A 16048-nucleotide genomic window follows, 5' to 3' on the forward strand; every position below is an offset into this window, starting at 1 on the left:
CTCCTTTGGTGGAAACCAGAAATAGCAACCCTACAATTCCCAAGCACCTTGGTGCAACTGAGCAAATGTACCCATAAAGATTATGAAGCAGTACTGTGAGGGAGAGCTGGAGAGCTTATACTGGAAAATGTATCCATCTCAGTTATTGTTTGTGGAATCATCTAGTGTCTTCCCTGTTTGAAGTATCTCCATCTAGCTGCAATCCTGCCTATTGGCCAATTTAAGAACTTGAATTTCTTAAGGGCTGATCTGAATAAAGGACCTTTTCTTTTACCCAAACCCCAGGTTGAGGACTCGGTTTGCTGTGCTGTGGATGCTATGTAAGTAAAGTGCTGGGTTAGACAAGGTAGCTGGTGGCTTTTTCAGTCCTTAAGCTGGGCAGGCTCCAGGGAGCCATATAAGATAAAAGATCATATAAGACACTTTCTTAGAAAAGAGAGTATTCAGAAGGCTTAAGCTGCTTTTCATTTATAGAATCATAGAATCATAGAATGGTTAGGATTGGAAAGGACCTTAAGATCATCTAGTTCCAACCCCCCTGCCGTGGGCAGGGACACCTCACACTAAACCATCTCACCCAAGGCTTCGTCCAACCTGGTCTTGAACACTGCCAGGGATGGAGCATTCACAACCTCCCTGGGCAACCCATTCCAGTGCCTCACCACCCTAACAGGAAAGAATTTCCTCCTTATATCCAATCTAAACTTCCCCTGTTTACGTTTTAACCCGTTACCCCTTGTCCAATCACTGCAGTCTCTAATGAAGAGTCCCTCCCCAGCATCCCTATAGGCCCCCTTCAGATACTGGAAGGCTGCTATGAGGTCTCCACGCAGCCTTCTGTTCTGGGGGCTGAACAGCCCCAACTTTCTCAGCCTATCTTCCTACGGGAAAGTGCTCCAGTCCCCTGATCATCCTTGTGACCCTCCTCTGGACTTGTTCCAACAGTTCCATGTTCCATTTCTTTTCTTTTTTTTTAATATTAATTCTTTAGGTTTCTGTCCTCAAACAAGCAAATGTCACATGAATTTCTGATGCTTCCTCTGTTTTTCTTTTAGCTGTGCAGAGATAGCAGAATATACTCCCTAGCACTGAGTTATGAATTCAGAAGAATTATAATTAACATCTACTGAGGATGCTTTAAAATTTAAAATGTTTAATTTATGGTCTTAAGGAAGGAACAAGTCAGTTCTTTCTTCATGGGGAAGCAGAAGGCAGAGAAAGCAAGGGACTCCTTTGTGAGTGGATACTCAGTTTTATTGTGCATTAGGATTTATGAGTAGATTTCACTTTACAGCTGCATTTTTCAGGTTGTTTTCATTTGTGATAAAGAACTCTTAAAACAAACAAAAAAGGAAATAATTCCCAAATCCACAATCCTTCTTTATTAGCCCACCCACTCATGTACTGGGCATTCTTTTGAGTGATCATCTTTCTCCACTACTTTATAAGTGCAGGTCTCCTTGTTGAAAATGCTTACACAATTCTCTTCATCATAGTCAGATGGTGTTGAGAAGCTGCGGTCAGGAAAAGAAAGACAAAGAGATGATGAGACCAAGAAGTAAACAGCTTCCATTTCAGGTGATATCTACACTTTTAGTAGGAGGAGTCTATACTGGGAAGGTGTTCAAGAGCAGAAAAGGGGGCTCACACAAATGTTACTTAGTCTGCTGCTTAAGCAGGATGAATAGAAAGTTGTAGTTTACTAATCTTATTTAAACCTAAATGATGTCTGTTGTGTTTATTTGCTACTCCACTATCATTGCTTTTTCTCTTCAGACACAGTATGGAACAAAATTGCATGAGTGGTTGGGTGTCACTATAGGAAAATTACAGGCAGGCCAGTGTATCTTGAGCTGCCCCTCAAAGAAAAGAGGGGTAATGTGTGGCTTTGGGAAGACCTGAATTAGGAGCAGTAGAAATTTCTTAAGTAACTATGTGGTCTCTCTTGAATCAGTATCTTGCCTGAAATGTTATCCCCGAGAAGGATGAAGTACTCTTCTTAAAATCAAGAATAATTTGTTAAACATGAGGTATATTTGTCAGCGGAGTCTCTTTGCGTGTTCAGAGATGATGGTATTGGGTTAATGTGTAACTTTGTGATATCAAGTGAGCAAGAGAAGGGTCACAGTCGTTTCTCAGGGACCCCTGCATAAAAAGGAATGTTTTGTGTTATGTCATGGCAGCAGAGGAAAACCCCCACTGCTGCTCTGAACTCACCTGGAGCAGCAGTCAATTGCACCCTCAGAACAAGAGCAATCATGGCAGCTGTCAGTCCTCCACTGGGAATCAAGTTCATGCAGCTCTCCATTCAAGTCACGACATCCTGAAAACAGTGTGTGCAAGCAGCCTTCAGTGTCAGACCTACTGCAGTAGCAACACTACTGCTTGCTCAAAATGGGTTGGATCTTTGCAGGCTTTTTATATTAGCATCCCTATCTGGCAAAAAAATAGGTTCCCAAAGACTGCTACAGAGCAGGACTGCTACTATTCTAATGCATGGAGAAGGGTAACCTGGCTGCCTCTGTTTCCTGTGATGAGCAGCAGCAGCACATTTCCTGGAGTAGTTCGTCTTTAAGTATAGGAGTTGGAGCCCCCAGGCATAGACCTGGTCAGAATTTAGAAAAGGCTTTGACTTTCCCCCTCATTGACACCAACTACTGTTGACTCTTCATTTAGAGCAAGACTAAATCTGCCTGGAAAACTTTCCCAAACTGTAGGAAGAAAGAACATATTGCATATAAAGTTCCCATCAATACTCACAGAATATACTTTCTAAATAAGTGATCTGGAAAGTAGTATTTTATGCGGCTAGGACAAGACAGACTGGAGAGTTTGGGCTTTCTAGGTTGTATCTTGGCCTATAAATGTCTTGTTTCTTTTAGCAATGCTAACCCACTTGTCGAGCAGTAGCACTATCTTTCCAAGAAAATCTTGTTTTGGAGGCACTTGGTTTATTTTGCATATTGGCACATAACAGCTTTTCTTGTGTCCAAATAATTGCATGTTTCTTTTTTGAGCACTTATTTTCTTATAGCTAGTCTATCAATCTACAGATGAGAGAAGCTACGTTCTGGAGAAACAGTCTCATACTCAAGTGGAGCAGCCATTCAGTTCTTAAGAACTTGTTTTGGACATGGAAACAACTAATGAGTAAATTAATCAGTGCGCTGAACACTTGCCAATCTGATTCCTACTTTATACTGTCTACACACACACAGAGAAAGGCCCTTTTCCCCCTTCTTTGTATTTCTAAATATGCTGCCATACTGAAAACATGAATTATTGCATCATGCAGATGGATAAAGTAAGCCTGTGCTACTTCCCTACACAAAATTAATTTTTAATTTGGCCTGTGTGATGCTCCTCAGATAACCTCTTCTTTTTTATAGCATTATAAATGCCCTGCTCTCCATGCCCCATTTTCCTCCCCTTTCCTAAAGTTTTCTCTCCACTGTTTCCACTTACTTTTGAATTTTGATAAATTGTATGGAATGGACAAACCAAATCAGGCAGTACTTGTGGTGGCATCTGTCAAGTTGATGTTAGCTGATTTCTTACCTACAATCTTGCCATCAGACAACTCTGGCTTCGATGGCTGACGGACACAATAAGCATTGGACAGTGGAATGCTAACAGCAAGAACAAGAAGGCAGGCCAAGATGGTTTTCTGTACAAGAAAGCAGAATTCATAGGAATATTTAAGTAACTATTAATATTTCTTGATCATAAATACTACCATTAGAAATAACAAAATACATTGCGGCTTCAAATCAAAAATCCAATTGTCTTTTGCAGTTTAGAAACTTCAGTATGCAACTAGGAATACGAACCATTTAGAAGAAGCAGAAGCAGAGCATTACGTGGGAGGAGCGAAAGAGCCTGTCTTTCTTCCAAGGTGTTAAAAGCAAGCATTGCCTGATACAGAACGTGTAGACCCAGAACTGTTTCTGAAAGGAGTGTATTATGTTCTCCTCCCCTTTTAATTTTTCTTGTTCTTCTTTTCTCCATGGGATCGGTCACTGACTGCCTCTGCTACTAACCTCACTCCTAGTTGTAAAAACTTCTTCACAGGAGTCTGAAGAACCCACTGGGAGTCTTAACCTAATATTGAAGGACTAGGAACAAGCCGAAGAACTTCAGCTACAGTTGAACTCTCAAGACTTGGCCCTGCTTTGGGCAGGAAGCATGACCAAATGACTTGCAGATGTCCCTTCCAACCTAGGTAACTCTGTACTATCTAACCTTTGTCATCAGCTTTTTCTGAAAGGTCAGCTTGAATTTCTCAGCTAATCTCTTAGCCCTTCAAATATTTCAACCTGATATTCAAAGTTTTCATTAGGGATGTGAAGGAAAAGAGCAGAACTCTACGATGGAATTAGCAGTGATGAATTTCAAATGTTGGTAAAAGTAGACCAGGAGCAGACAATGACACACACACACATTGTATTTATGTGTGTTTGTTTTGGAAAGAGTTGAACTGGTGACTGATAAAAAAGTTATAGCTGAGAGGCGAGGAGAAACTAGCATTTTATTTTGCAGAAGAGAGATTAAAACCCACAGAGCTGCAAATGAGTAAAAATTAAGACATTTTTGAGTTTAACTTCAGATATTATCTAGACTCTTCACAAAAACTAACCAGTTATAGGTTGAGACATAACAGGGCTGCTTTCTGCCAGAAAAGGTATCTCCAAACATTACGTGTAAGTGAAAACAGGTTATAATAAAAAGCCTTAGCTGGACTCCTATTAGACAACTCTTGACATATACATGCTGATATGTTACCCAAGGTTTTACCTGCCTGTGCCTATCTGTCTGACTTTTGCTTGCAAAACACAGAATTTATACTTCCTCCAAGTTGCTTAGATGTCTGAATCCTGAGTTAAATCCAGAAGAGCCTCCTTTAAAATCTATAGCAACATTACATGGTTTTTTTACAGTATAAAATGTAAGGACTCACCATTATGAGGCTTTCAGTATGGAGGCAGCCTGTAGGAAGCTCATCTTCTCAGAGGACTTATATAGAGAGGGAATTCATTATGTCAGTCACTGAGCAAACTGAACATGCATGAATATCTCCAATGAGGTTTCTGCAGAATGACCTCATGGGGAGGACATTATTAAAATAAGCTAATTATATACAGGAAGGTTTAGTTCTAAAAGGCAGTGAAAAGATAGGTGTGGCTTTTGTGCCACACCAGATCTGGAGAGCAGTCATAGGAGGTACTTTGAAAGAAATTTTGAGTCTAAAATGAGTATTTAGCACTTGCCCTGAGAAACCTATTAGAGACATTGTGGTTGTCACTGACAACAAAAGTTGCATGCTGAGTTTGAACCACCTACATTTCAAGAGAGGGACCTGGAACAATCATTCAGCTTTCTTCATCAGCTGAGCATGAAAAAAAGCTCTTGTAGGAAAGGAGTAGTGGTTGGAAGGGTTACATGTAAAACATGGTTTCTGTGGAGAGTGGATGGCATCTGCAGGACTTTAGAAAAGGGTCATAGATAACCATTTTTTTTGTTCAGTTTTCCATTAGGTAGAAGCCTAATTGTGTTCCATTATTGTGCGGGATTGGGAGTAGAGGTTGAACTGCAAGCTGGGGTGACTACTCCAGGTCTTCTACCCAAACTACAAAGCTCACAAAGTCCATGTGAGAACGCCAGCATTGTTGCAATGCAGGCCAGAGACCACTATTCACAGGGGCATCTTAGCTGGCTTTCCACTGGGTAGGTTGGGTAAATTGTTTTTTCTGCAGTTACCAGATCTTTCTTCAGGATGGCAGAGAAGAGCTGAAGTGCCTGCTGAAGTTCATAGGTTTGATAAAGCTGCCCACAGTCAGCCTATCTAATAAGTTAGATTTGGCAATGCTGATGCATGCACTGCCCTGAAGCAGGAGATGACTAATATCACAGCCATGAGGCTCCTGCCCTTGACTCCTAATCATTGGCAAACCAACAAAACATGACAGCTCATGAGTACAGGCATTGGAAACCTCTTTACAGAAGAAAAAGCACGAGCTTTGCGTGTCTGTTTTTTTAATCTTTTTGTTCTGAGAACTATTTCTCCTTGGCTGACAAGACTGTGGAAAGTACCACAGAGTCTTTCCTAAGTTATTGGCTCCTCCATGTCCTCAAAGGTAATCTGGCACAAATATTCTGTGACAGTTTGGAAAAAAAGTATCATCACATTGCACTTATTTATATTCTTTTTTTTTTTTCTTTTTTTATGTTGTGGAGTTTGATTCAATATCTTGCTTGAAAGGCACCCTTCAGCAGTTCTTGTATGTGAATGTAAGTTACCAAACACAGCAGTTTCTGATACTAGTGTATTACAGTGAAACTTCTGGAATATGTTGCAGCCAAAATGCAGTCAAGTTGCTGATTTGGTGCTGAGTGACAGAAAACACCTTTGTCACTCAACTCCAAAATCCAAAAATCCAACCAATGTGCATGAGTGTTTTCTTTCTCAACTTTTCAGACAAGCAGTAACCACCCTGTTGTTCCCATTGCAGGACCCTCCCTGTTTTCTAGGTGCAAGCTATGCTAGGTATGGAGAAAAGTTCTCCCAAGCAGCTTTCTTTGGGATGCAGCAAGGAGTAACCTGTGTAAGCTTGGCCATGGTGAGGAAGCTCCTGTGTGATCTGTGAACTCGGGGGACCCTAACAACATGTTGTGGTGCTGACACTACTCAGAGCAGCAAACTATGAAGATAGTCCATTCATACATTGATTAGTTAGGTAACCTGTGGCCTATATTATGTTGTTTCTTCATGCTGTTTTTGTACAGGACGATAGGTATATCACTTGTGTGGGCAACAGATATCTCCAACAAACATTACTTTGTTGAAATCTTATGTTTTCTTCCCAACTGGTTTATTTCTTACTAAAAATATTTTAAGAATATCAGTGCTCTGCCCAGTTCTGTGTCCTCTTTCCATCTATCGTGTTTCTTCCTAAGGCAGGGAAAAATCTTGGAAACTTTCTTTGAAGATTTACCTCACTATTTTACTTAGTCATTCTTCAGCTGGGGTTTCTAGTTACATGTCACTGACCGCAGAGATAATAAGAGTAATGCAATATTGTCAGCCTTGTTTTTTCTGTATCTTTTAGTGCTAGGCAGTAAACAAAGAAGCACAGCATGGTTTTGGAGCAGTAATGTTATTTATGAACTTAAAGCTAGAAGAGATCAACTAGAATGAAAGCAGGCCAGAAACCTTGCTACTTAACCCAGCATTAGAGTACTACTCTCACATTCTTGACAGGGAATCAGCTTTCTATAGGAGGGAGTTAAGTGCAGGACTCCTTACAGAAGATAAGTTCACATATCCTGTTATTAACACCAGTAGGTTGACTACCATTGAGAGGCGGAAAGCAAGAAGAGAAAGCATGAGGCATATCAGATCACAAGTAAACACAATTTTACATATAAATTTGTCTTGACCTTGAACTAACAGTACTAGGTACAATGTACATGGCTTTTACAATTGTTAAGCAAAGTCTGCCACATTTGCATGTGAGAAAGAACAACATTTATAGAAAAAAGCCCAAGCAAACTGCTAAAATACACAGTGCACTGTTGACACAGAAACAGTCTGTAGGTGTGATAGAAGGAAGTTTTATCTTGGTGGAAATATTTTTGTTAACTCTGAGGTTCATATACCTACGAACCTCAAAGCTTACGTCTTCATATCTCTCCTGGTGTAGGAAATAGCCAAGAATTGTATTCATTTTACATTTAATGCAGTCTTCCATCTTTAACACAACGTACACATGCATGGACTAAATGAAAGGAGGCTTAACTTCAGTTTTATATTGTCACTGTCAGTTACTTACTTGTGTGACCTCTGGGCCTTTTTTTTTTTTCTTGGAAGTTCTGTTAATTCTATACCTACACTGTATTTCAGCTCTGTTTAGAGAGCATAAGCTTGTTTCAAGTTCCTAAACGTATTAGTCACTATTTCCATGGATATTGTTGCAGTATGGACTCAGAACAGACTGAGGTGGGAAGGGCAGCCACAAAATGCTTCAGCCAAACCCATGGGGTATCTTGGCTGTTGGAATCTTTTCTCTTTAATTCCAATATAATGTGTAAAATCCTGTTTCCTTCCATTGCCCATGTTGCACCCTTCCTGTCTGTTCCTGATGGGCAGCAACTAGAACAGAACAGCATCAAGACAGCTATCATGGCATGGAATTCTATTTCATTTAAAAATGAACTACGCGTCTGTAAATCACTTAAAATATGAAGACTTACTGAGGAGCTATTAATATTAAAAACACAAATGTAACCTTATGAGATAATAACTAAGTTTCAGAAGTTTTAGAAGAAAAATGCAGTCTTAATTTATTAAACTAGTAAGAAAAAACTTGGAATACTAAAATAATTCCAGGATCACATAGCACAGCTTCAAACTACAACAAACTGAGTGTTAATCTTGGTGTGTGCACATCTCAGTGGTTTGAATTAAACAAATAAACCATAAGGAACCTCCAAGTCATTTTTGTTAGCCATGAAAAAGTAAATTTTTAAAATGAGGATTTAAAAAGGAGGAGGGGGTGGAAGAAAAAAACACCCTGATTTTTCTCAAGAAACAGTTCTGTGAGCTATGTAGGAAGCCTTTGGATGTCCATGCTAAAAATATCACTTGCCCTAAGAAGCTGCAGCTGTTCTGTAAGTGAGAACATTCCTTCAGGTACCAGTTGAGGCTGTGTTCTGTGTAATTTTGACATGAACTGGCAAAAAAGGGGAGAAGTCAGGACAAGTTTCAAAATTGTTCCTTTCCTGCAGTATACGAAATGGAAAAAACTTACCTTTGGACCTTAAGCAATATGAGAACGTTCATTTCCACACGCTGCTGTTCAGAGGCATGACATGATTAAATCAGAGAATGGAAGATTTAAAAAAGGCATGTGCAAACGTTTATACTAGAAAAAGCTGAACCGACTAATTCAGGTCCCTCACATTTTTTTTTTGCCTTGCAGGAACCAACTGTACAGAAACAGAGTTATTGACTGATACCCAGCCTGCAGCACAGAGAACTTTAAAAGGCGAAGTATGTAACACCACTGCTTGCAAAATGCTGGAATCCTTTTCCCAAAAGGAGATATCTTGAGTGAAGCCATAAGAAAGTTTAAAAGAGTTTTCACTGGCGAATTACCAAAACCAAAGCCAGAGAAAACATACCAACTTAAATCCTTCTGAGTCTACTGATGGCTTGCAGAGTTTGAGATGGGTTGTCTTGAGAAGCAAGTACCTCTGCTGAATAAATACAAGCTGATAATTGATTTGGGACCGTGTGAGGAACCCTTCTCTAAGTGTTCAGCTGTGTGTAACCTCATACTCTTACAAGAAAACAGACCTGTTGTGCTTATGGATCATTGAACAGCCCATTTGTCTTGGAAGATGTGTTCTTTCTTAAGACACACAACAGTTAAATGCAGTAATAGTTCTGGAGCATAGAGACCATGTACAAGCAGTATTTTATAGGGTATTGTTGCCTGCTCTCCTGTGTGGACAGATTTAGGATATTAACAATTGCCAGGTGTAAGATTCAGTTTTAAAGCCCATCACTGGATTTCTCTCCCCAGGGATCTGGGGAATTTTTCTACTAAAGAGACAAAAGGCATCTGCTTTTTATTAGTACCTCAAGCTCTGTTGCCATGAGGAAGCATGTCTCCAGGGACTGATCACAGAATCATAGAACAGTTAGAGTGAGAAAGGACCTTAAGATCACCTAGTCCCACCCTTCCCCTCCTTCCCCCTGCCATGGGCAGGGACCTAGATATTTTTTTTCAGTGTGGGCAAGAACCACTGACTGCTGCAGTGCAGTGTGCAGATTTTCAGAAGCAAGGCTTGGAAGAGGCCACATGGGAGAAAATAAGTGGGTAGGGGCAAGAAAAAGGATGATGATCTTCCATCCTCTGTTTTCAGGGGACTCTTGCCAAAACTCCTGCAGCAGTTTAGGTGTGTCCTGAGTAGGTCCAATTGTACAGCATGTCCCAAACAATGCATACTTTCCAAATGATAATGGACTTTGACATCTAGTGAGCTAAAATGTCTGCTGTGACCCTTGGCTAGAACAGACCCTGAAAAGCACGAGTGTGGCTTGTGCCAGGGGTACTGGTGCAGAGCATGTCAGAGTAGTGATGTGGATTCATTCCTTTCTCAAAGAAGGTGACATTGCCCCATGTTATTACCTAAAAAGAACCATTATGAGGCATTTCTGGATGTTTCATCTGGATTTATTATGTTTAAAAAAGCTCAGTGATGCAAGTAATAACAAATGAAACATTGTATATGATTATGCATCTTGTACACTGAATTAGAACGATTGGAAGATTAGAAGTGAGCTGTTGAAGTGCTCTCTTAGAAGATCTCCCATCTCTTCAAGCTTCTCTGTGAAGGCAAAACATCTGTAGGAAGGGAAGGAATTCCACAGTGCAGAAAGGTTTGGAACAGATGTTCTGTTAGCCCACACGAGAATAGCTGTTACACTCCTTTGTGGGGTCGCTCTTCTGTACCACTTCATAGTCACAGTTTTTTTTATTGAAAATGACTCTACAGCTCTCTCTGTCATAACTGAGAGGAGTATGAAAGCTGTCATTGGCAAAGAGAAACCAAATGTTAGCTTGAGAGCAATAAACAATTCAGTGGTTCAATGATTATAGATGGAACTAATCTCTGTTGCTATGCCTAAGACCAGTTTAACTAGTTTGAAAGCTCCCACAACTACAGCTTCTAGGACCTCAAATGACACCTTGCTGCAGTGTGCTGTGCAGATGTAGCAGTATGCTCAGGACTAGCACAGGGATTTCTATCACACCACTCTACAGACCAACATAAGCATGGCTTTGGCATCTTTTATCTCTTTTTTCATTACTTTTTCATTATTGCAAGTTTGTTTAGAATGTGGTAGCTGTTTCCTGAGAGATTGTCACCTGAGCAAAGGTGATAATCATAATCAAGAAATTTTGGCCCTTAGAGAAGGTAGTCTGAGAGGAGGATATTGGAGATAGATTGTATCTCTTGGGTCAGCATATTAACTGGAGACAAGCACCTCTGGAAAGGGTCATAAAAAGGATCATCATAAGCCCTCTAGAGGAGCTTCACTTGAGTCCCTTGCGGAACTAATTCCTTCCTACCCCAACTTTACCTGCTAAGGAAAGACTTAACTGCAGCGTAAGAGGAGTTCACCAGTTCCTACAAATTAAAGACAACCAACTGGTTGTGTCTGGAAGGACCTGTGTCCACTCCTGGTCAGCAGAAAGTAAGATAAGGTAAACGCAGCCAAGGATAAAAATGATCAAAAGCTGTATGTGGCTTGCTGTAGCTCTTTTACATGGGTGAGTAAAGGCTCTCTTGTGCCCTTAGAAACTCATTTACCCCCAGCAAATTGAAAACTGTGCTTTTCCTACAGGCAATGATGCTACCAAGAAGTTCAAACTTACAGGGAGCAACACTGTATATGTGTTTTGCTGCAGTGGCACCTGAAGCAATTTTCTGTCCTTGTGATCTCTCCGTAGGGGTACAGTTTTCCATCCAGGACACAGCCTGCATGAGAAAAAAAAAAAAAAAAAATTCTTTAAGCCTCCACATAAAGGCTGAAAAGTTTAAAATTATTTCAAGTATTCTGAAAATGTTTTTTCTTGGCAGTAATAAAGTTCTCTAGGTCATCATCTGGACTATTTTGACAGCATGAACTTATTTCTTCCTCACTTGTTAGAGACTGTTTCAGTGTGACAGACCTGGGATGAAAGTGAGCAACCAAACAGCCAGGTCCCCCACCTGTTAACATACTATTCAGAACTACTCTCAACTCCTGCATCAGCATCATGTGCTGGAATAGCCATAGCAACCTACCATCAGTAGCAATAATATTGCTGCAGCCATACCCAGTCCTGGGGAAGACTTTGTTTTTTCCTACTTTTGGCAACTTGGTGCTGCAACCAATACATGTCTTTCTAACGTCTTCTCCATCCCTTATATTTTGAGCCCTTCCTGGCAGCTCCACATAGAGCCAAGCTTCCACAGGACAATCAAATGAGAGAATCTTCCCTGTTCTTACCTTTATTGGTCTCCTCTGGCTTGTTTATTTTAGAAAAACAGTATGCATCACCCAGTGACACTGTGATGCCCATTGCAACAAGGAAAGCCAGAAAGCTCTTCTGTAAAAAAAACACAAAGCCCATAGCATGAATTTAATTCTGCTTTGATTATCATAGAATCATAGAATAGTTAGGGCTGGAAAGGACCTTAAGATCATCTAGTTCCAACCTCCCTGCCATAGGCAGGGACACCTCGCACTAAAACCATGGCACCCAAGGCTCTGTCCAATCTGGCCTTGAACCTTCACAGCTTCCCTGGGCAACCCATTCCAGTGCCTCACCACCCTCACAGTAAAGAACTTCTTCCTTATATCTAACCTGAACTTCCCCTGTTTAAGTTTAAACCCATTACCCCTTGTCATATCGCTACAGCCCCTGATGAAGAGTCCCTCTTCAGCATTCTTGTAGGCCCCTTTGAGACACTGGAAGGCTTCTATCTTTATTTTCAAAAGCTAAGTCACTGAACATGAATCAAAAATTAGAAATAACATTATGTGTACATGGAAATACTGGAAAAGGGCACTCCAGATATTTTACTGCTTTGGTGGGTTTTTCTTTAGGTGGAAAAAAACCCACCAAAATTATAAGACAGAACTGTCTCAGCAGCATCTGACACCAGCTGAAGTCCAATCTCTAGAAATCACAAAATGCTACAGTAGTATTATACACTTGAAAGCCCTGTCAGACTCTTACTATTGTTTTATTTATTGCCTTTGAGTCAAATGCATCTATCCAGCAAATCACTGTGTGTATAGTATCTTATTTCTCCACTTGGGTACAGCAACTGCTCCAGATTTGTCAGTGAAGTGAAGATCACAGACCTCATCATATTCCAGTAAGTTGTGGCTGTGCAGATAAGAGAGACACAAATGAGTGTCTCAATGCAAAATTCCAGAGCTGTACATTCTGCTTAGCAGCCCATGAGCCATCTTGTCAAACCATGCACACACAGTTTTGGATATGTCACAGCACAACCTTCCTTTTGTCTAGTGAAGGCAACAGCTAAACATCTGTAAGAGCTCTTCAAAGATGTCCGTTGGGACCTGCTGAATAACCAAGACTTTTCTGGAAAAGCCTGAATAACTTTGTAATGATGGTTGTACAGGGATAGAAGGACTGGAGAAGCATGAGAGAGCACAGGATTATTTTGATGGATTGCTCAGGCTAGATAACTTCAGGCAAAAGTTTAGGAATGGACAGAGGCTGAGAAACGATGGAGGAAGTTACTCTATTTTCTTGATAGAGGTTGCAGATTAACATTAAAGATTTGTAAAACAAGTAGATTTTTCCAAATTACTGTCCTGAACTCCAGAGGCTGTTGCTACTTAAAACTGGGGTTTAAAATAGCAATGAGAGTCTTTGTTTTTAGGTAGCTCAGCTGTCTACTTTGGGTTACTTGAATCATGAATGTCAAAAGACACTGAAAAGTCCTGAACCTTGGGCAGATGGTGAGCAAGGGAAATCTCTTCCGTCTGTTGTGAAAAAAAAAAAAAAAGATATTTTAATCTTTGATGTGCTGCTTTCTTACAGGGCTGTGGGACATTTGTGGTGTAGAGAAAAGGAGGAGGAGAAGGGTCTGTGAAGTGGTCTGTGAAGGGTGTAATGCTTAATTTCCACAGCAGTTCTGTGATTTGGAGTTCCTGAGGGTTTGGGGTAGAATACAGCTAGTTGCTGTGCTCAGCACCATAGTCTGGATGAGAGAAGTTAAGAAGAAAGACTGAAATGCTTAAAGAGTGGTATTCTGTAGTGCCTGGCCAAAGGAAAATTGTCTAAGCAACACCTCTTTGTGAAGTTGTAGGATGAAACATTGCAGCTGGCTTCTGATGAGGCTCCACATGCATTTGGAGTGTATCTGTCAGGCCATCTGTGCTGTGCAGCTATCCAGAGATTTGTAACCTCAGAGAATCATGGCTTTCCACAGAGGATCTCAACATCCTTCCCTGGCGGTGGTCAAGGCCAGGTTGGACAGAGCCTTGGGTGACATGGTTTAGTGTGAGGTGTTCCTGCCCATGGCAGCGGGATTGGAACTTGATGATCTTAATGTCCTTTCCAACCCTAACTATTCTATGATTCTACATGTAAGTAGAGGGTATCAAATAGGTAAGAAAGCACTGGCAGAAACAGTAACCCTCATCAGAAATTATAGAGATTAGTGTTATACTGATGCCAAGACCTCTTAGCTAAACACCAGAGTTGTGTTGCTCTGGGTGGTCTGTGAGCAAGGCACTTCAAGGAACTTTTTTTTTCTTGCTTGCTCTCTTAAATAGGGGATGCCACTAGCCATCTTGCAGAACAGAATCCTCTGAATGGGGTTTAATGTCCTTTGAAAGTGGATGAATGAATGTGGATGGAGCTACCAAACTATTTTGCTCAATTAAGTCTTATCTGAGTATAGACAAGCCCTCAGAAAATCTTAGGCAGAGAAAAAAGTAGATAATTTCTCTCTTTATTCATGAATCTACATATATTACAGAAACTACTGTCTCTTCTGTAAAACTTATGCCAGTCCTGAGGTTCGATTCAAAGTTAGTAACTGGTGTCTGAAACTTTGGGGATTACGCGAGCATAAATTAGAGGAAAATTGGGCCATAGGACTTTGACTATCTATTTAACATTACCTAACTGTTGATTCAGATTCGGCAAAAGTATTTGGAGGCTTAAAGAGCTGAAATAGGACACAACTTGATAGAACAAAACAGAAATGCAGGCAAATAACTGTGTATTACACTTTTCATTGTAAAAGAACTATATTTTAAACTGTATTTCAAATCTGTCAGTTTTAAAAGCATGGTCCTAAATGTTTACGAAATTCTGAATATTTCCACAAACATTTCTGAGAAAAAGATAACAGCAAGTGAAAGACAAGCCGTATATGTGCAGTTTCTTGCAAAGAATTAGAAAACAAAGAACAAAATTCACAAAGGTGCCTTGCTTTCTTTGCATCTTACAGTTAATAGAATATATCCATGTTTTAAAATTTATAGCTACATGATTCTCTTAAATATCCTTCTTTGCAGTTTTAAAGCAAATAGCTATCTCTATCCTCATTTAAAAAACATAAATCTAAACCTTTGACTTACCATTGTGGAATGCTTGCCTTCCAAAGAGCTCCAAGTCTCCAGAAGACCTCTGAAAGTGCTTTATATGGAATCTGAGAGCAAATATTTTATGGTGCCTTTATGTTGAGCAATTCAAGTTTAGTGGAAAAAAAGCTTACTCAACTGGAATGCAGTTATGTTGACATTTCTGAAGAAATCACTGAAATTTTGCCAGCTGACAGTGAGAAAATGTTTGATTCTGTAGAGCACTGATCTGGGTAAAAGGTTGAACCTGGAACTTGGTATTCCTTGGAAGCATTATGATTAGAATAAATGTCTTTCTGATGAAATACAATAATTGATAGGTAGGCTGTAGGTAATATTGTACGGTTACCTGATTTGTAGTTGTGGCAGGAATGCATGCTGACTATTTCTGCTATCGGTGGGCTGGAATATCTTTAAAGTAGGGAACTAGATATCAATAGCTTAGGGAGCTTTTGCCAGATCTTTGCATACTCTTGTTTAATGTTGCAGTGTGCACTGCAAGATAACCAAAAGTACTTGGCCATTACCAGTATTAAAACTTCTTAACATTCAAATCTTAGCCAAAGATAAATCACACTAAACATTTCTCTTCTCAACTAAAATAAAACATTCCTCTCACATAAAGAGCCTGTAGCTTCTCCTGTGGCACTGTTCAGGCTTTGACCTGAGTAACTGTGACAGAGTATATGATCAGTTTTACACAGAATCATATAATACCAGGTTGGAAGGGACCTCAGTGGTCATTTGGTCCAACCTTTCTTAGCAAAAGCACAATTTAGACAAGGTGTCCAGCATCCTGTCCCACTGAATCTTAGACGTATCCAACACTGGCGAATCCACCACTTTGCTGGGGAGATTATTCCA

At 40.2% G+C, this 16048-nt stretch overlaps 2 protein-coding genes across 4 annotated transcripts; both read right to left on the minus strand.

Annotated features, from left to right (window-relative positions):
• Positions 1-1232: 1232 nt before the first annotated feature.
• On the minus strand, positions 1233-10207 carry LOC130594856 (beta-microseminoprotein-like). Its single transcript, XM_057401098.1, has 5 exons — positions 10194-10207; positions 9181-9307; positions 3559-3667; positions 2218-2323; positions 1233-1514 (listed from the first exon to the last, which is right to left on the minus strand). Exons 1-5 carry the CDS (start codon positions 10205-10207, stop codon positions 1385-1387), a joined length of 486 nt encoding a protein of 161 aa, XP_057257081.1. The 3' UTR covers positions 1233-1384.
• A 9-nt stretch (positions 10208-10216) lies between these two features.
• LOC130594848 (beta-microseminoprotein-like) lies at positions 10217-15331 on the minus strand. Of its 3 annotated transcripts, none has more exons than XM_057401069.1 (4): positions 15182-15331; positions 12062-12161; positions 11445-11547; positions 10217-10593 (listed from the first exon to the last, which is right to left on the minus strand). In XM_057401069.1, exons 1-4 carry the CDS (start codon positions 15182-15184, stop codon positions 10464-10466), a joined length of 336 nt encoding a protein of 111 aa, XP_057257052.1. In that variant the 5' UTR covers positions 15185-15331; the 3' UTR covers positions 10217-10463. The 3 variants fall into 3 exon arrangements, with proteins under 3 accessions (XP_057257052.1, XP_057257053.1, XP_057257051.1); XM_057401070.1 differs by having other exon boundaries at positions 12062-12158; positions 15182-15297; XM_057401068.1 differs by lacking the exon at positions 15182-15331 and having other exon boundaries at positions 12062-12200.
• Positions 15332-16048: the final 717 nt, after the last annotated feature.

Source organism: Pezoporus wallicus, unplaced genomic scaffold, assembly GCF_028554395.1.
Source record: "Pezoporus wallicus isolate ANWC-B61680 ecotype Strahan unplaced genomic scaffold, APGP_CSIRO_Pwel_v1 contig_5524, whole genome shotgun sequence".
In the NCBI taxonomy this organism is placed as follows: domain Eukaryota; kingdom Metazoa; phylum Chordata; class Aves; order Psittaciformes; family Psittacidae; genus Pezoporus; species Pezoporus wallicus.